Consider the following 21,124-nt stretch of genomic DNA (forward strand, 5'->3'; position numbering starts at 1 on the left):
GCTGATTGATTTTAGCACCTCTTTAATCCAATATCAGATGTGAACATGTCCCGGCCGAGGTGATAATGAAGCAGAGGCTCATCTGTTTGCAGACATTTGTGCCTCTTAGACAGGGTTGGCAAGCTTGACACCGGGAGCCTTCTCCCCCTGCTCTCACTCCTGTGAGTGGGAAGGGGCCCAGCTGGAAGGGGTTCATGGCCAGCCACTGGGGTAATCTGTCTAGGCCAGGCCACGGCTGCCTGCCCTGCACACGTTCCATCCCGGGAAGGACCTCAGCACAGCCTTCCATCACAGCATGGAGGGACCTCCCTCCTCACGCTCTGTGTGTCCTGCCTTCCAGTTCGGGGTCACCTGCTTTGTGGAAACAACAGTTACTCTGACTACAGTATTACCTGCTATGAAACAGTCATCAGAAAGGAGCCATGGGAACTGCCCTTTTTTGACATGAAATGTGACTGTCATTCATGTGACATGGCAAGTCATCAGTCCTTTGCCTTGCTGTGCCTGGTTAAGGTGGGTCCATAAAACATACCAGAGTAGCATAAATTTGGTGGCCCTGGAGGAAACCTCACTCTAGCACCTCCAGACTTTGATGCCTCCTGTATGCGCTGTTCCCGCAGTCTGTAATACCCCTTGAGCGCACAGGAACCCTGGGAGGTACACGTCAGACGTATTTCCCCTATCAGCCTGCTAAATTACATCACAGGAGCCCCGGTTGCTATGACTGGTAGCTTGGGTTCAGGACAAGTCTTACCAGTGCATTATGGGGTTTAAATTTTCTTCCCAACTTAGACACTGCATGATATATGGGAAAGTCACTACTTAATCTCTGAGAGTCTGAAGATCCCTGTTTGTTATATGTGAATGAGTAGCATCTGCCCATTTTCCTCCTGCTCTCCCCTGCCTCACTCTCTTTATTACCTCTCACACCCCAGGAGACACTGTAAGGCTACAGGTACAGTTGGAGATGACACTGTAGATATGCAAATCCAGAGACCCTGCCTAACTCACCTTTGTGACCTTCACTCTCCCTGCAGACCCTTGTCCGGTCCCCCGCACCCGCCAACACACACACATGCACACCCCACACTGAGATGCCAGACCTCCAGTCTTAACAAGAATTCATAAACATTAAGCAGTACCAGAGAAGTTAGCTAAAAAGATCATTACAAAAGATGAAAAATAAAAGTCATGAAGAAAATTTTCAAAAGAGTACCAAACAAGAGAAGCAGTTCAAGCTCATTGAATTGAAAAATGGGATTATATAGAGCCTGATGCTCAGGGAATGGGGCCCTGTGCTTTTCCCATCCATTATCCCATCTATCTAATTAAAAACCCTGCCAAGTGATTATGGTCATTAACTTCATTTTACATGAAGAGATCGAGGCTCAGGCAGGTGACATAATTCACCTATGGAGAAAGCGGCAATGCTTGGACTGCCTGAAACCGCTTGGGCTTCATCTGAGAACCAGGCCTTCCCACTGGGGTCAGATTCAAATACATGTCCCCAACAGGTTCCCCTCCAGACGAGCAGGACTGGCTCTCGGCGAGAGCTAATTATACCAAGCTCTTGGCAAGGCCAGCTGCCCCCAGCTTGCTCACAGCCATGAGAATGCCTTTCAGTGTTTGTCTTCACTCCCTCCTCACCTTTATCTTCTCGTGAAGGGGGCTTGTAGGTTGGGCGAAAATTCTTTTTGATGGTTTAAAAATGTTCTGTCAAAGTACAGATGCTATCCAGTTCCGTGACAGAAAAGTTGCTCCTTGGGTGTTCCCCCAAACCATAGATATTCTCCTGGAGAGCCAAATCCCGAAGCCTTAGTTCAAAATGGGCACCTTCTCTGCTGTTTCTCTCTCACTACTTAACAAAGCAGGGTGGTGCCCAATTTCCTTTACCCAAGTGTGGGCCTAGAATGGGCTGAGAAGCAGGCGAAGTGGTTGGAAAGCTTCTGCAGAGGACAGAAGGGTCAGGCTTTGGAGCTTGGAGACCTGAATCTGGGAGTGCTGTCTTACCAAGATTTGGCACCAGGACAGAACAGTTCATTGCAAAATCCTTCCCCCTTCTAGAGGAGGGGAGAGAAGTTGGAGCAATGACCCCAGTCCCACAAGGTGTATTTACCAGGGATAGAGAGGCCTTGCATGGGGGTCTCTAAAATCCATGGCACTGGTCAACATCAGTTGACTTACAGTAACAGCCAAAGTAAGAAGGAATGAGGGTGCTCAGTGGACAGCCCATTTAGAAGACATCGACAGTACCACTCATGCACTCATTCTCTAAACTAGAATCACCAAACACTGGGCTAGGTTCTACAACGAATGAGAAGAATCATTTTCCCCAGGCCAGAGAGTTAAACTGGTGATTCCAGGGCAATGAGATGCGGGCTCTGAGGAGGAGTGAACCTGGTACAGTGGGATCCCAGGGCTGGGAGCTAGAATTCTTACTGGGCAAGGAGTTAGCAAGACAAGAACAGGCCTTGAAAGTACATCCTAAAAGTAAAAGCTAAACAGACTTTGTCCGAAGAGACGTCACAGCCAGGAGGTGGCAGGTAGGCACAATCACTGTGTCCTGAAGAATGGTCAAAGGCAAAAGAAGCGACAGACTAGTCTGTAGTCACCTCAGCGGATAGAACAAGGACCAGGAGCTAAAGAATTATAAGAAGAGGGATCCAGGCTCAATTAAAAAAAAAAGTCTTAACAATCAGAATTAACAAAAGATGGGAAAGTCTTCAGTCCTCCTGGGAATATAGCAAGCTCCTTATCACTGGAAGTGTGCAAGTGGGAACCAAGTGGCCCCTTGATAGTGAGGTTATGGAAGGAACTAAAGCATCAGGTTGGGGAGGGCAGTGAGCACAGGCTCTCAGGGGACGCTGTCATGGAGATCTCATTTCAACGGGAAGGTTGGGACTCAGGCTCCTGGTTCCCTGTTCACTTCTAAAATACTGTAATTCTAGCCATGCCATCTCTAATGGCTTAGCTATTTTGTAATCTCAAAGGCCTGTGTTGAGTAATCTATCATATGCAGAACTAAAATTGATGTAAATTCATTGAATTTTAGTGACTTAAGAATAATCCATTTGAACCTTTATATTTTATAGGTCAGAGAAGTTAAGTGACCTACCCAAGATCGCACCGTACTTCGTGGTGGAGCAGAACTAGGCTTCGGTTCCTAACACCAGGGCAGGGCCTTTTTCACTTTATTCTGCTGCCTTTTCACTGAGGTTCAGCTCCAAGGGACCCTAAATACCAGGAGCATCATAGAGGCCCATGAGCTGTCCTGTGTCTTGGCAGATGGCTCTCCATCACAGTGGTTTTTAATTTGGTTTTGGCAAATTCTCTATTGTGAATCAATTTTTTTTAAATAATGCTTTCTGGACTGTTTCTGTTTGTAGGTACAGTGAAGTCTTTTAGGTTTCGGAGTCTCCTCAACAAGGACCCAGATCTTTTGGTGTAGTTTTTTTTCTTTCCTTGTCTTTCTCCTCCTCCAGCTCTTCTTCCTTCTGCTCATCATCATTTCCTGTTTTCTCTCAACCCTCCCTTCCCAAACAGCTTTGATTTGGTCACAAATGGCGGCATCTCCATCATCCTGCGGTTCGAGCGGGCGCCTTTCATCACACAGGAGCACACCCTCTGGCTGCCTTGGGATCGCTTCTTTGTCATGGAAACCATCGTCATGCGACATGAAGAGAATGAGATCCCCAGCTGTGACCTGAGCAACTTCGCACGCCCCAACCCTGTTGTGTCTCCATCCCCACTGACGTCCTTCGCCAGTTCCTGTGCAGAGAGAGGCCCCATCGTTCCGGAAATTCAGGTACCCAGCTTTCCTAACTGTGTTTCTCCATGTCTTCATGTCATTCAGGTAGTGGAGGAGGATCTCAGAGACAGGGGAAAGGGAGACCCCGGCCGCCCACCGGGCAGAATGCAACCACCTGGCACCCTCCAGCATATGATGAATTCCCACTCCGCTTGTACTCTGTCATCTGGTCCACTTTCACTTTCCTTTCCCCCAAGCTCCAGTGTCCCCCTCTCTCATTATTTCTAATAACAATGTTTATGATGATAGGTTCTACCGACAGAGGGTCCCAAATAGTAAGCATCATACAAAGATTAAATGAGAAAATGTCAGTGAGGTGCCTGGCACAATGTCTGGCATTCGATAAGTGCTCAATGAATTTTAGCCATTATTATTATTATTATCATTATTAAGATTATTTTACATGCTCTCTGCCTTCGTGCCAATTAAGGATTACTTTGGCTCAAATCTACATATGTAAGTGCTTCACTTAATTACCATTAAAAGGAAGTAATTTGGAAAGATGCATTTTAATCTAATATTTAGAAACCAAGAGAAATTCTTTGCCCTGCAGAGCTGTGCAGAGTTGAATTTGTTCCACCATCCCCACCCAGTTTCTAATGGCAGGCCTGGTGAGGAGGAGAGCCGGCGGTGCAGGGCGAAGCCCCCGTGGTCCAGTGGTCCGCCTGCCTGCGGAGAGCTCTGGCTGTGTGCATGTTAATGGGTTGCCAGGGCTGAGGGGGCAGGGCGGGTGGGGACTTACATTTTGTGTGTGTATTTCATGCCTGGCTGAGCAAACACATCTCTCTGCAGTGTGCCCTGTTGAGTGGCTTCAGACGCCAGCCCACGAGGAAGAAATACACCTATTTTGAAATTCTTATTGCACCCCAAGGTTGAAACCTCAGTGCTTTTCAGAGATTCAGCACTTGTCTCCTGTCTCAACTACCAAGCTGACCTTTCTTATGAAATGGTTGTCAACAGAGACAAAGCTTGCTGGAGAAGAATAATTTGCTACCCAACCCCGGTTCAGCCCCAGCTCAGCATTTTCCTAGAAGCAGGGACTTGGGAACAAATGAGGTTAAAGGTCCCACCTTCTTTACAACACCCCCTGGGCTGGGTGTCTCCAAGCCCAGCTGAGTCACAAACCTTGCTTATTATCAAATTGACGAAATATATAAAAACAAACTCTTGGGTTTTCCCAGTCCAGTCATTGGCTACCCTTTGCAGGTCCTGGGAGATGTAAATTTTAAATAGTGTGTTAAAGAAAGTAAATATTTATTAGAGCACCAGGATGGGCTGTGAACCCTGCCTGTGACTCACTGGGGTGTAGAACCTGCGTTGCCCAGAACTTGTAAGCTGAAGTTTAAGAAGAGTGCTTTGGTTTAGGCCCAATCCCTAAAATTTTATGTATTTGAGAGAATGGAGTGAGAGTTCACACCCATATATGAAATGGACAGAAAAGAGAGGATTTCTTTGGGAATGCCCAGTTTTTCTGTGAACACGAGTAGAATAATCACTGTCCTTTTAATGGATATGTTAGCCTCAATTGATTTAATGTCCCTTTCTTGAAACAGAGCCCAGAGCATCAAGCTGATACAAGTTCTCTGTTTTTTGCCATGTCTCAGAGATTCCTGACATTAATTTCAACTTTCCACTGTGGAACTGAGCCCATGACAACCAGTTGAAACACTCTGCTTATCTAGCACAGCATTGGAGCGTGGAAACTCCATGCAACCAGTCCTACCTCTTTCTGTGGATGAGCTGGGACATTAGCCACAGGTCCTTGGCAGGCTGTGCCCTTAACCCTGGGTAACGGGTCAGAATCTCCTAGTCTCTGTCTACTCTCCTGAAGAGAAAAGCCATTGAAAACAGATCTTACTTTTGGAGAGTTTTGAGAGAAGCAGTCTTGCTGAGGCAGCTGTCCACATTAGTCTGACAGAAAGGTCCTTCCTCAGAGTCCCTCTGCTCCCAGCACTGCCACCCCCAGCACACCATCTTCCCACTTAGACATTTCCTGAGTTTCCGTTATGTGCTGGGTACTTTCTTTATGTAACCGCACTCAATCCTCACACTAACCCGGTGAGGAAACTGAGCTCCAGAGGTTCCGTGAGTTTTCTAGAATGACACAGCTCATGAGTGAGAGGCGACATTATAAGTATTTTATGTGCATTAATTTACACATTCCTCTCAATATGCAATGAGCTGAGCATTGCCATTCTTGTGGAATGGAGGAGGAACCTGAGGCTCAATGAGTCAGGGCTGTACCCTGGAAACCGGGCCTCTGACTCCTCTTTCCCTCATCCACCTTCTCCCTTCTGTTCCTCTTCTGCCTCTTCCTCCTGCTCCCCTTCATACTCTGCCTCCTACTGTTGTTTCTTCTCTCTCTTTTAGTTCCTGCTCCTGCTCTCCTCTTCTTCCTTCCTTTCTCTCTGCTTTCTCCTCTGCCTCTTGAATAACCAGAGTACATGGGGCCATGGCCATCTTCCCTCCACTGGTGATTCTGTGACTATCACTTGCTGTGATCTGTCTCTCTAGGCTTTGCAAGAGGAAATTGCTATCTCTGGCTGCAAGATGAGGCTGAGTTACCTGAGCAGCCGCACACCTGGCTACAAGTCTGTCCTGAGGATCAGCCTCACCCATCCTACCATCCCCTTCAACCTCATGAAGGTCCACCTCATGGTGGCGGTTGAGGGCCGCCTCTTCCGGAAGTGGTTTGCTGCAGCCCCGGACTTGTCCTACTATTTCATCTGGGACAAGACAGATGTCTACAACCAGAAGGTGTTTGGGCTTTCAGAAGCCTTTGGTAGGTCTCCCGGCCACAGGACTCAACACCATCCTCAGACAGACAACAGTCTTGGGGGAACAGGGCTCTTTTTCCACTTTGCTTGTTTCTTCTTACTCTTTTCTTCTTCTCAGAAGTACCTAAAGCTTAGTTGGCCATCAAGGCCTTACTAAGTGACATAAAAGACTGTACTGAAAGAATGGAACATGGAAAATTTGTCCATTAAAAAGAAAAAGAATTAAAACACAAAAAGGCCCTTAAAAACCATTGTGGTGGTATGCGGGGGGCTAAAAGAGGCTTCGTGCACCCAAGACAGGGCCGAGCAGACATTGCCTTGGCCCCCGCAGCGGTCATGCCTGAACACGCCCATCAAAAATATGGGCGTCTTAGCTCCAGTTTTATTGAGATGCAAGAGTAAGATTCTTCCTTCGTCAGAGAGGCTTTTTGGCCTCTTATCTCATTTCCAATCATAGAAGTTTTCTCTTTGTTGTTGTTATTACTGTCTTTGTTTCTGTTGAAGCAGAAGGTGACTCTACCCTCCCCTGAATTCCAGCCCCACTCACACTTTAGGCTTCTGGGGGCTGCTTGTGCTCATTTCAGCTTCTGGATTAGAGCAGCATCTCAGGATAGGTTCAGAGCTGGACTGTTAGCAGTTCTAACCCTGAAGAGCTAACCCTCCAAGCACTTACAGCAGTGATTTTCAACCGGTGTGCTGCAAAAGTTTTTAAAACATGCAATACCTGACTGTTTAGTCAGGAGCACTGAACTGTTTCCCCTTTCTGGGGTGTACAACCTGTAGCCCACAGGTCACATGCAGCCCAGGATGGCTGTGAATGTGACCCAACACAAAATTGTAAATTTACTTAACACTTTGAGATTTTTTTGTGATTACGTGTCACAACGTATTTAATGTGGGGCCCAAGACAACTCTTCTTCTTCCAGCATGGCCCAAAGACTCCAAAAGGTTGGACACCCCTGCCTCAGATTGTCAAATTTAAAAATGATGACAGCCTTGGCCAGGTGGCTCAGTGGGATCATTGTCCCATACACCAAGAGGTTGTGGGTTCAATGCCCATTTGGGCACCTATGAGAGGCAACTGATAGAAGTTTCTCTCTCACTCTGTTCCCCTTCCCTTCTCTCTAAAATCAATAATAAAATTTCTCAGTTACAGATTTTAAAATAATGGCAACAGCCAAAACAATAATAGCCATCTATTGTGAATGAATCAAAATTCTTCCTATTTTTTGTCAGCTTGGCAAAATAATATATTTTTGGTGTGCCACAGAATTTTATTTTTTAAAAGATTTTATTTTTAGAGAGGGGAAGGGAGGGAAAAAGAGGGAGAAAAAGATCAACGTGTAGTTGCCTCTAGCACACATCCTACTGGGGACCTGGCCCACAACCCAGGCATGTGCCCTGACTGGGAATCAAACCAGCGACCCTCTCATTCGCAGGCTGGCACTCAATCCACTGAGCCACACCAGCTAGGGTGAGAATTTTAGTAATTAGTTTATGTGTGCCATGAGATGAAAAGGTTGAAAAATCACTGACTTAAAGTAATAACCCAGAAAATCCCTTCTCATCTTGAACCCTACTGCAATTGCATTCCCTTTCGAAATTCAGTAAAGGCAGAATGAGGAAGCAGAGAAGAAGTAATGCTATAAAAAGAAGAAATAGATGGGAGGGAGAAAATAAGAGAGCATCTGTTGAGTGCCTGCTCTGGGCAGTGTGCTCCCCTGCACACTGGTACCTGAGTCAATCCTCACAACCACGTTGTGAGTCAGCACTTGTCCCCAAATTCTGCATAAGGAAGCTGAAGCCCAGAATGGCGAGGTGACTTGCCAAGGATGTACAGGGAAAGAACAGAGCTGGATTTACCCCAGATCTTTCCTGTAGTTTTGCATCCCACCCTGCCCCACAAGGACCTGCTGGGAGCAAAGACACTCTCCCACTGTTCACAATCCTTTCTGTAAACCAAACTACCTTTGTGGATTCTTCAAAAACAGTGAAGCCTTACAAATTCTTCAGATGAAATGAGCACACTTAGTGCTCACCTGCCAATTAGAAAGGGAAGTATCTGCTCAGCAAGACTCCAAGGACTGCGGTTAATTTCCTGAAATGACAGGTGGCCAGTAGGAGGCATTATGACTGCTTAAGGAACTTGAGGTCACAGGGACATTTTTTTTCCATGTTCCCCTCTTGTCATAGATGGCCAGCAATCTTTTATGGTACTTAAAAGAAGCTTTAAGGGGCTGCCCAATTGTAAATGCCTGTCTTGAGCATGTGGTAAGGTACTGTCTGCTGTAAAGTAGCATCTGAGAAAAAGCACTTGGGAGAAATGGCATTCCGACCTCCACCAGTTCCTTTCCATGGGGAAGTCACAGGGCATTTTACAAGCCAGCCCTGGGGAGCCTGCCGTGGTTAGCCTGCATCCTGGGGACCTGAGGAGCCTGGGACTTGTGAAACAGAAGTGAAACTCAGGGTTTTCAAGCTTTGAGACCCCAAAGCAGCTTCTAGTACCCTAACTGAACTCCTTTCCATAAACTCATTATAAATGATGTTGGATCTTTCTTTATTAAAGTACTACTATTCTTATTAATAAAAACTGGATAAATGGACAAAATAGAAATAAAGTCATACATGTTCTTATAAGCAAATACAACCACTTGTTAACATTTAATTTTTTTATGTATGGTTTTTCTTAACACAGACATAATACTGCATGTAACTAGTCTTTTCGACTCATTCCTGTGTCACCCATGGTCTTTATAACCATAATTTCCAGTGGCTGTGTAACATTTCTCTAGTGAAGACACTTCGGTTTGCTCGACCTCAGCTCCTTTTGAACCTTTATGTTACTTCCAATGTCCCACTATTAAAAATAATGCTGCAGTGAAGACCTTTGTGCCTAAGGTATTATCCGTGCTAAAGATTGTTTCCCTGGAATCAGTTCCCCTGGCTCCTTTTAAAAAGTAGTCAGCGCGTTTGACTTTTCCTAATACTGTACGCTTGCTCTTCAACAAAGGGATATAAGGCTCAGCATCCCTGTGTTAGTTAGCATTGCACATACATCTGGTTCCACATAGAACTATGATCCTTTCTCCTTTTCTGCAAATGACAAGTAGGGGCCTTGCATGCAGATCTACAGCCAAAGAGGAGCCTTTGCTCACCTGCACTTTTCATGCCTTTTGTCATCTATAGTTTCTGTGGGTTACGAGTATGAATCCTGCCCAGATCTGATCCTGTGGGAAAAGAGAACCGCAGTGCTACAAGGCTATGAAATCGATGCTTCCAAGCTGGGAGGATGGAGCCTGGACAAACACCATGCCCTCAATATCCAAAGTGGTGAGTGGATGGATAAAATTCCCAGAGCCCGGCCACAAGTGTGGCCTTGTCTCATGTCCTTCATACCCTGCAGACAAAAATTCACAGTCAGATTCCACAGGCTCAGATGTGATCCATCGGTCAGAAGGATTAGTCAACAAATGTTGCTTGGGTGCCTGCTCCGTGCTTGTCACTGCTAGGCTCCGGGATTCAGGATTAAAAAGTCCCCAGCATTTACTCTCTGGTCACCTGGGCAATTCCCATGCTGTGCCATGGACGTCGCCGTCAACGAGGGAAGCGAGGACACTGTGGGGTGTAGAACAGGAGCCCCTCACCCAGCTTCTTGGTTCAACAGGGCACCTCTTTGGAGAGAACTTCCAATCCGAATCTCAAATGGTCTATAGGATTAGCTCTGTATCTCAAGGAAGGAGAACATTCCAGGCAGAGGGCACATTATGTGCCAAAGCACTGAGCCCTGAAGGAAGAGTATTTGAAGAGAAGATTCATCATGTTTCGAGCAGTGGGTGATATGAAGGAAATAGTGAAAGCCAAAGCTGGGGCTTAAGCAGCTAGAGCCAGAATAAGAAGGTTAGGACCTTCAGCTTCATCCAGAGGCAAATGTCAAATCTCCAAAAGTTGTAAAGCATGCACATGACACAATCAGGTCTGTAGTTTACATAGCCCACTCTATGTTCCAGCCTGAGACCACTTAATGTGGTAGTGATGTCAGATATCTCTGAATCTATAGATACAGAGTGCCCAGAGAAGCCACCACACGTTTTGGGGGGAACTGACAAACTAAGTTTAAAATTTATGGTATAAAAAGATTTGTAAATAGCTAAGGCAATCTTTAAAATAAGAATAAAAAAGAACATACACCAGATATTAAGCTATCTTAGGAAAAAAACATTATATCTAAAACTGTGTGGTGCTAGCTTAGGAACAGATACAGAGACTCCACAGGACAAAACAAGGAGTCCAGACACTGACCCGTGAGTAATAATTAGAGCTAGATTTAGCCATAAGTGACCAAAAAGCCAAAATACAGAATTACAAACAAATTACAAGTCTCTGACTCATGGGAAAGTCTGGAGCTAGATGGCCCAGGGCTGGTTTAGCTCTCAGCGGGGCCAGAGGTCTGGGCTCCTTGCCTTTCATTGTTCTACTCAAGCCTCCACCCCCAAGGTCATGGTCCTCCATGACTACTTTAGCTCCAAACTTCACTTTCACTTCCCAGACAGCCAGAAGAGGGAAAGAGCAAGCTCCTTCCATTGTAAGGACTCCTCCCAGCAGCTGCCCATGCTGTTTCTCCTTCCGCACCATGGGCCAGAACTCAGTCACCTGCCAAGTGTAGCTGGAGCCTGGCTGGGGAGGAGAGTCAGTTCCAGGTAGTTCTGGGCCCAGCTAAACATCAGGGGTTCTGTCACTACAGAGACAAGGAAGGGGGGAATAGCATGGGTACCTGTGGGTAACTGCAAGTTCCTGCCACACATCCTGCTTACATTGGGACTTGGTATATGATGGAGGTAGCATCACCTACCAGTGGAGAATGGGTAGGTGTTTTAGAAATTGATTTTTGGAAAATTGGCTCCATATGTGGAGAAAAACAAAAGTAAGTTTATACTTCATACAAAGTAAACTGTATAAAGTTTAATTAAAGATCTGGATTTGAAGGAAACACTTATGGAAGGAAAGGAAAATATCTTTATGATCTCAGAGGGTTCCCTAAAAGCTAAAAAAACAGACATCCAAGCAGAAAAATGATTGATTAGACTACATAAAAATGAAAGGCATTCGTTCAACAGGGGACAAAGCTAACAGGTGACAGCCTGAGAAAAGGTTCCCCTGACCGTGGAAAACCAGGCTCACTCAGGCCTCGTGTGGAAGGGGTGAGGCAGGAGGCCACGCCCAGTTTGCTGGCTGTGGCGACAATGCAGGAGATAAAGGATGATCTGGACCTGAAAAGAAACAGTATGAGTATGGGATGCAGCTTATATATCATTGATGTCAGTCCTTTCATTTTGCCGGTGGGAAGCTGAGGCCCAAGGGCAGTTAAAGTAGTAAAGAGACCAGCAAGATCTGGGATCAGCCCACTAATAGCAAAATCAGGTAGAATCCAGTTCTCTTGACTCTGTCTTGGTGGGAGGAGACTATAGTTCATTTTCTTCATGCATTTCTGTAAACATTTATTGGTACCTACTCTGTGTTAGGTTCTGTGCTGGGCACTGGGGATACAAAAAGGAAAAAGACACAGTCTTTGTACTTGAAATGGTATCAACCTAAAGAGAGAAAAGCAGTCGCATGCAATAAAGAATTCCTGCTGTAATAGAGACCTGGGCTAGGTATATGAGCTGGGTGCAGGCTGTCTGGGAGGCAGTGGAGCTGAATGAGTTAAGAGCCCGGACTAAGGGTGCTTCTACTCTCACCTGTGTGGCCCCAGGTAAGCCACCTAGCCTGTCCCCATTATCTTACAGAATTGTTGTGAGGATTTAATCCGCAAAGCAGTATGGACTGTTCAGGGTTTCATTCTTGGTGCTGAGGCAGCCTTGGGAGATGGGTCTGGAAATGATAGGCAGAGATCCTGCATTCCTGACAAAACCAGGGCAACTCTGTGGCCAGCCACAGCAGAGAGCCTCTTCCTGCTGCATTGGTGATTCTGTTCTCCGTCCTCATCACAGGCATCCTGCACAAAGGGAATGGCGAGAACCAGTTTGTGTCTCAGCAGCCCCCTGTCATCGGGAGCATCATGGGCAATGGGCGCCGCAGAAGCATCTCCTGCCCCAGCTGCAATGGCCTTGCTGACGGCAACAAGCTCCTGGCCCCCGTGGCCCTGACCTGTGGCTCTGATGGAAGCCTCTACGTGGGAGATTTCAACTACATCCGAAGGATCTTCCCCTCCGGGAACGTCACCAACATCCTGGAGTTGAGGTATGTGAGGTGCTGCCTTCCTCACAGTTCCTCATACCATCCCTTTGCCATCCTGTGAGCCCACCTGGCATCACCTAATGGGCCCAGAGAAAAGGCAGGACAGCCGCTCCCCTCTCAGACTCTGGGACTTTTCACTGCCCAGCTCCGAGGCTAAACTGAGCTGAGGGCCCTGGGGAAGCGGGTGCTGATTTCCACAGGGCACTGCCATGAAGACCAGCGTCTCCTGGGGCAGGGAGGTATCTTTGGTGTCCAGGTGATGTAGATGGCTGCTGGCAACCAGGAATTAGACTCCTTGGAAGCCCTTGAATCTTCTTTCTGCCTCCTAGCATCAAACTGGTTGGGATTAACCACATGAGTCTTTTTTATAAGGACATGGGATGGCATAATGACCCCAGTGCCAGTGTTACCAAGTTGGGCCGTTACTTCCCACTCAGAGTCAGGGGCAGCTCTCGTCAACTGCCTAATCCTGAGATACAGCCACAGGCAAATGCTGTTCCTACGGTGCTCAGAGCCAGCCTGGTCGGCCTTTTCTGTTTCCCCGTGACCATCAGTGATGGTGCACAGCCACACTTAGGGTGTGAGGAAGGGCCTGGAGGGCTGGATTTTCTCTGTGCATCCCTATACCAGATCTTTTTAGAAGCACTGTCATAGGGAGGGTTCTGGGGTTACAGAGAAGCTGTGGTTAGAGGCAGGCGATTTCAGGAGCCACTGCACCCAGTTCTCCACGTTTGCTTTCTCCTGGGCTGGGGGCCCAGTGAACAGAACAGGCCCTGGAGCTGCAAAGCCTTCTTCCAAAGTGGCCAAGGGAACAGGAAACACTTTTGTGAAGCTCCTACAATTTATCCAGTATGAGTTCTGCAAGATAGTTACCGCTATTGCCCTTGACGAACCAAAAAAAAGGAGAGTCAGGGAATTTTTAAAAACCTACCAAAGGTCAGGTCCACCATTCGGTGGACCCAAACCCGAAGGTCATCATGCAGCTCTGCCTCACCACAGAATGGTCACCTGGGCCTGTGAAGGCCACTCTGGTTCAATGCCTGTTAAGTTATTCCCCGGAGGTAAGGCCCTGCTAAGAATCCTGTTCTGCAGTGCGTACATGAAAAGAGGGGAAGGCATGCTGGCTGAACAAGAGCCATGATAGCCCCCCAAGAGGGGAACGTTAGTGTTTGCCCACACACACGGGAACAATGAAGGACAGGGTCTTTGGCCATGAAGAGAATCAGCTCACATTCTGTGGACTCAGAGGAAATCAGATCCGGCTGAATGAGAACCAGGCTCCCAATGGAATAGTCTCTGCCTTTCTTCTCTCTTTGATGAGTTTGATTGTCACAGGCATCTGTCAAGGACAGTGGAACCCTCCAGTGTATTTGCTGCAGTCCGTTGCTCGTAGTGCCCTTCCATCTCCCGTGCCGTGATGGAAAGAGCCATAGCCTAGGGGCTGGCCCGCCTTGGCAGACAAGCTGTACAACTTCGGGCAAGGCACTTACCCTCTCTGGGTCTTCATTTTCAATCTTTCAAATAAGAGATTTCATTTTCCCTGTCTCCCTCCCACCATTTTGGGGAGATCCTGGAAGACAGTGGGTAAGGAAGGAAGAAGTAAATGAAATTTAGAAAAAAAAATAAATTTATCAGTATATTATCACCTTGATATATTTTTCTTCAAGTCTTTTTTCCCAGGCCTGTTTCTCTGTGTTACTATCCTCCTTTTAATTATTGTGTATCTCCAATTCTGTATTCTATTATGAAGATAATTGTGGTAGGCTATGCACGTTTCAATAACTCTCAGTAAGACATGCAGACAGAGACGCATCAGTGAGCGTGCACATCTCTGGGAATGTGTCTGTCTGGGGGGCGGGGGAGTCGACTGTTCCAACCTCAGTCTTCACCCTGGTGAAGGCAGCCGCATGTGTCAACCTCATCCTCTTCCCCGGAGTCAGCAGTGGCAGCGCAGGTGAAACCATGCCTCTTCTGTGATGTGTAACTGCTTGTAAGCGAGCTCACTGACAAGCAATATCCAATATAAAATATATCAGTGTCATAGCTGCTAAGTCTTTATTTATTATAGTATTGTGCAGTACCATTGCTGTCAAGTTTTCAGGCTGCTAATAATGCTTCTAACCCTGCTGCTAACACCTCATTCTTTCTTCTATTCCCTGCTCTCCTGTCTTCTGTCAGAAATAAAGATTTCAGACATAGGTAAGCCAACCAGTGGAGAATTTCCTGTCTCTCCTCTGCCTTGTTGCACGTTGTATGGTAAGAAGCATGTGTCAATTTCAGATGGCTCAATGGCAAATGAAGCCTGCGTGGTTGGAACTGATTGGGGGTAATCAGTTACCATGAGAGGAAGTCATTAATAATGGTGGGGACAGGTGGTGAGAGCCCAAACTCCTTTAATCTCTAGCAAAGCGCAGCAGTTGCTTTGGTAGTCTGTGGATGTGACAGACAGAAGTAATAGGGAAAATTTTAATCTTGGCATAGTAACTTGAACACCACAGTCTGCTTACCCTTTGAGTAAAGGAGAACATCATCCGAACAGTGTTGAGTGACTTCCACGGTCACAACAGGAAGTCCTGAGAACATCTCGATCAGGCAAAGGACCTGGAAGAAGACAGGTTGCAGATTTGCACTTCTGTGGGCATTCCGTGTGCCTCGGCTTTGATGGCTGTGGTGCCAGGTGACCCCATTGGAAAGTTTGCCGGCAAGGACAAAGTAGGGGAGGATTTCCAGACCTGACAGACCAGCCGAAGGGAACAGTACCCGAAAAGGAACTGTGTCCCAGAGCAGATTTGTCATGTAGGCTCACAGTGACGCTGCAGCAGACCGAACTGGTCCTCCTCAGACCTGCCAAAAGAAATGTCTGCCTGTTGTCATCACTGGTCATGGTGGCACTCATCTGACTCCTGTGTCATAGTGACCTCAGAGTCCCCCAGCCTCACACACATTTGAAAGTCGCCATGGGCAGACGGACCTGAGGCTTGCACTGCTGCAGAGGTGGCCTTGGTTACCCATGGTGTCTCAGGTCACAGTGGCATGGGGGGGTGGGGGTTTCAAAGCTGGGATAGAGTTATGGGAAAGTCTTAGAATGGTAGAAAGAGACAGACAGACCCCAAACCCAATGATGCTGATATCCATGTCTGTGTAGTGAGATACAGTATTAACGTGACCGTCACATACGTTATTTTAAGGTCATAATGATAGTTAACATGTGATAGAGCTTTTAGCGTGTAGCAGAGGGGGACTAAGTGATTTACATGGATTAGAGCAGGTCATCCCTAAACCGCCCTATGCATTAGGTACTCATGATACATACAAGTTACAGATAACAAAACTGAAGACCCCCCACTGTGTCGTCTTGAAAAAAATTACTTTATCTCTTTGAGCTTTAGTTTCTAACTTGAGGTTAATAAAATCTCCCATGGAGGCTGTTATAAGGGTTACAGATGATGTTTGTAAAGTATCTAGCTTTGTACCAGGCACAGAAAAGAGCTCCTGAAATGGTAATAATAATAATGATGATACATTATTATTGTTAATGTATCATCACTATTATAATTAATTTAACATCACCATAACAATTGTATGATGATGGTGGTGGTGGTGATGATGTGTCCATCTTTCCCAAAAGGAATTCAGTCTTTTTAACTACCAAAGGCACATGCATTAAAGTACATTAAATACAACTTGAGAACAAAAGGAAAAAAAAGGAAACACATATATGTGATCATATGTCAAATTAGACTCTGAACCTCCTGGCTGCCAGAATAAACAGGGACATATAATTATCTTCATGGTTTGCATTATCAGAAATGGGGAAATATGCCCACTCCTCAGAAGAGGGATGTTTTTTTCCTGACACTGAAATCTAAAACAGATTTTCAGTGAGCTTTGTAGCTGAACTATGTGCTGATATGTGCCCTCAAGTTCAGTTTTACCAAAAACACAGAGGTATATTTCCTATGAAGATCTTTAAAGAGCTAGCATTTAGCACTGAAAGCTTCAATCAGAGGTGGTTTGGCCTGGGACACCACTGGGGTACGGGGGGACCTAGCTGGGGAAAGTCAGAGGGCCGGAGCGCTTGTGCAGCTGTGCCGTGAGGTCATCGTGGGGCCTTTGGCTGGCCACCTGGCCTCTCTGGTTTTAATCTCATCGTCTGTAAATTGAGAGTTGTGGTTTGGTGCCTTTTGTTTCTGATATTGAGCCATCTTTTGATATATCCATGGTATGATTTCAAAGCCAGTTTCCTGGTCTCTCTCTATTCATTATTTTTCTCAGGTGCTAAAAACTATTTCTAAAGTGAACCAATGTGGGAGGGAATAAAGGAATTTTTTTCTCTGCCTTTTGTTTTTCTAAGGTCAAACAAGAGTGAGAAGACCCAGGTTCCAGATCTGATTTTAGCTGGCACCTGGATATTGACAAATCTCTTCCTCTCGCTGGGCCTCCATGTCCCCATCAGCAAATGTCAGAAGTAGCTTAAATTCCAAAAGCTTGCCTCTGTATCCATGAGCACTTACTGTCTCAGCTGTTCCCGGGAATAGTCTCTGGCTCAAGCTGATGCTCCCAGCGTACACAGGGCTCCCCCAAGCCACCTTGTCTCTGCCTTTGGCCTTTTATGCCTCAGTGCCAGCCCACCATGCTGGACATGTGCAGTCCAGGGACCCCTCCTCCTCTGGGCATCTTCCTCCATGGACCCCATCAGGGAACAAGGATCTTTACCTCCTCCCAGATCTCTTCCTTAGCATCATGGAGGAAGGTTTGAAGGCTGTCATTTTTTAGAAGTATATTTGAACCCCTCTCCATTAATCCCAGCTGTACATACTCTGTTAACTCTAACAGAGTCCTTAACTGCCCTGTAAAGTAGATTGGAAAGGACAATATTAAGTCTGCCATACTTGGCTTTTCCATTATACAATAGCATAAGTATTCTGGAGGTTTCTCAAGGTGACCAGCCTCCATTTATTGGGCATTTTTAATGGAACAGGTACCATGCTCAGAGATTTACATTCATTATATAATTTTGTCCTCAAAATACTCCTTTGAATGTGATTATCCCCATTTCCGAGATGAGAAAACTGAGGCTCAGAGTAATGACGTGGTTTGCCAAAGGTCACCTACCAAGTGTGTGGTGTAACTGGTATTTGAACCCATGTCTGTGTGGCTTCAGTACTCAACCTCTTGAGTACTGAACCAGTAGAACCAGTAGATCGAGTTCTGCCAGAGCTGCCACCAGATGTGGTCAAAGGATGCTGCTTTGCACGAGGCAGACCTTACTCGAGACAAAGGGAGAATTCCCACTCAGGAACAGGGACTAGATTGCCTTTCGTCTCAAGAGACCCCTGGGCTCACAGCTCCTGCTAGGAAATGCCCTACCAGGGGTGTCCAACATTTTGGTGTCTCTGGGCCACGCTGGAAGAAGAGTTGTCTTAGGCCACACATTAAATACACTGTGGCACATAATCACAAAAATATCTCGTAATGTTCTAAGTACATTTACAATTTTGTGTTGGGCCGCGTTCACAGCCACCCTGGGCTGCACACGGCCCATATGTTAGTTGGACACTCCAGCCCTACACTGTCCGGAAAAGGGCCAGAGTGGGCTTGACTTCCTCTCACCACCTTCAGGAATGAAACCCTTACAGTCTTAGATTTTATATAGCTTCCAGAGGTGCCAAGGTTATGTTCCAGGAAGCTGAAAAGAATATGGGTCCTATGGCAGATGCTGGGAAACAGCCATGACCATGTTCTGTGCCCAGCCCTGTTCAAGATCAGACTCCATCAGACACGTCTCTGCCACAGAACTGGGCCTTGGGTCTCAGCTCTGGGCCATTTCCTGCACTCATAGCTGGCAGAGTACTCTAAGGCCATGTTACTTGAAGTTGAGGTTTTGGCATTCTCTGAGAACCTGTTAGAAATGCAGACTTGAGGCAGCAGTGCCCCAACACTGCTAAACTGCAATGTGCATTTAACAAAATCTCTAAGTGATATATATGGACATTAAAGTTTGAAAAGCACTGGCCTAAAGCCACAGCTTCCAAATCTGGCTGTGCCTCCAAGTCACCTGGAAACCTATTAAAGGGACAGATGCCTGGACCCTTCGATGCGTTCATGTTTGAGAACCATCACTCTAAGATCCATAGCAGTGGCTCTCTCCTGTGTTCACTACCAGGGAGGCCAGTGGCCATTCACTTCTGATTCACGAATTTAGCGGACCTTTCTGGAGCATTTCCTCTGTACCAGCCTAGGTCTATGCAGCAGGGTCTCCAAGGCAGACCCTGCCCTTGAGGAATTCAAGATGTCTTCAAGGAGACAGACCCCTAAACAGAAAAGTGTCTTAAGGTGCTAGTATACTTTGCTTATACTAAAAGTATGATCTGCTTAAGGTCTAGTGAGAACACAGCAAGGGAAGTGGCCAGTTCTACCAGTGGAGTAAGGAAGACAATAATGGCATCCCAAATGAGCTGATGCTCGAACTCAAATCGGGAGGTGAGCAGGTGCCGCAGGGAGCGAGGGCAGTGCACTGCTGTCCGTACCCTGAGAAGCAGGATGAGGGGGGAGAAGAACAAGACTTCGGAGTTGAGGAGATCAAAGTTGGAAACCCATCCTGTTACTTAGCAGTTTCTGGCCCTGGTCAAGTCATTTCACCTCTCTCTGTCTGTTTTCTGAAATAGGTTTTTGTTTTGTTTTGTTTTAAGGAAAAACGCACCTGCCTTATATGTTAGTTGTGAGGGACAAGAGGTCATGCATGTAAAACGTTAGCAGAGTCCAGGACAGATTCCAGAGTCCAGGGTACCCAGAGGTGGTAGCAGATGCCTCTGTACAAGTGACAGTCATCTCCACAGCTACGCTCTGCAGACTGGTGGCTCTGCTCCAGGCAGAGGCCAGGTGCGGCTCCCCGTGCAGGTGGCGTGAGGAAGAAGTGTGCCGAAGACTGTCCGAGAGCTCTGCCAGCTGGAAAGGGCTGCTGAGATGTATAACTTCATTTGATCCTAATGACAAGCCTGTGAGCAAAGTAGAGCAGGAACTTAGTCATGTGACAGCCGAGGGGCCTACAGCTTGAACAATTTAGGTGACTTGCTCAAATTAGAACCCACATCTTATAGGTTCAAAGCCAAGTGCTCCTTTCCCTGCATTTAAGTGACTGGCAGACTCAAGTTTGTCCTAGGGCACAAAAGACAGGGCTACAGCTTTTATAGACTCTGGAACAATCCTGACAATGCCAGTCTCTTCTGGAATTCACCCATCTGAGAAACACCACGTGAGTGGCACTTCTCCAGGGTGGAGCAGGAAGTGGAGGGGACCCCTCATCACACACCCTCGGGGACCGCACCAAGTTATCATGAGTGATACATGAAGAAATGAAATAATCACCCACACCTCACAACTGTCACCAGGAAAGCAAGAAGATTAAGGCTCCGTAGCATTGCAGAGTGGGATCTGAGGTCACTGCTTTTACTGAGTCAGAATCAGTGGCATCTGGAATGATTAAATGTGAGCTGCAGGGTGGGGTAAGCCGTAGGGACATTTCACAATAAACAGGATATCTGCCCTGTTACCACCACCTCCAATGACAAGTAAAATAAAAACTCAGTAATTTGATTGAAAATATCACTTAGATGAACTAAAAATGAAGATGTCGCGCACTTAAAGCAAGTGGCTGCTATGGGCTAGAAGGCACCGGTCTGAACACTGGAAACATAAAAATGAATAAAGTCCCATCTCTTCCTTTCAAACACTGACTGTCGGACCTAGGAGACAGGCACATAAATGAATAGCCATGCCTTAGGTTAAATGTCCTGTAACCCAGAGATGAACCTCAGAGAAGAAAGGTTAGGGAAGGTTCAGCCAGAAAAGGTACCAGGTGAGCTGAGCCCTGAAGAGTGAGTAGCAACTCAGCAGCCTGAAAAGGGAAGGGGACGGGACCTCACACAGCAGGTACCAGAGGCATGAAGACACTTGTCATGGAGGGACACGTGTCAGTCTGGCTGGAGCACAGGGTGTCTGTGAGGAAATGGCTGGGAGGAGGCTGGGAAGACAGAGCAGCAGCAGAACCTGAAGGGCCGTGTGTGCTGCTAGGTCAGGGAGCCTGAACTTGGCCTGTAAGTCATGGACATACCTGGAGGGAAAAGCATTGAGATGATGTGTTGGTATTTGGGTTAGGTGAGGGAAGAAAGCCCTGGGGAGGACCCAGGCTGCAGGCAGAGAAATCTGCCCTTTCTTCACTCAAAAAAGAGGTGATGTGCAGGCAGCGTTAGGGCCAGAGAGGCAGGACGGGTGGAAACAATCATGCTGTCTTAGTCAAAGTCAG

The 21,124-nt window shown here is 46.7% G+C and overlaps 1 protein-coding gene across 7 annotated transcripts in view; it reads left to right on the forward strand.

The window, feature by feature from the left end:
* Positions 1-21,124, forward strand: part of TENM4 (teneurin transmembrane protein 4) — a 736,252-nt gene that overhangs the window by 663,821 nt on the left and 51,307 nt on the right. For 6 of the 7 annotated variants that reach the window (XM_036028749.1, XM_028514477.2, XM_036028750.1 and 3 more), the window contains 5 exons: positions 3,544-3,805; positions 6,323-6,590; positions 9,772-9,915; positions 12,573-12,822; positions 14,998-15,018. In XM_036028749.1, coding sequence (XP_035884642.1) covers positions 3,544-3,805; positions 6,323-6,590; positions 9,772-9,915; positions 12,573-12,822; positions 14,998-15,018 — 945 coding nt within the window. The remainder of the gene's footprint in view (positions 1-3,543; positions 3,806-6,322; positions 6,591-9,771; positions 9,916-12,572; positions 12,823-14,997; positions 15,019-21,124) is intronic. The other variant, XM_036028747.1, reaches the window with a different exon arrangement.

Source organism: Phyllostomus discolor, chromosome 6 (genome assembly GCF_004126475.2).
Source record: "Phyllostomus discolor isolate MPI-MPIP mPhyDis1 chromosome 6, mPhyDis1.pri.v3, whole genome shotgun sequence".
NCBI classification, from domain to species: domain Eukaryota; kingdom Metazoa; phylum Chordata; class Mammalia; order Chiroptera; family Phyllostomidae; genus Phyllostomus; species Phyllostomus discolor.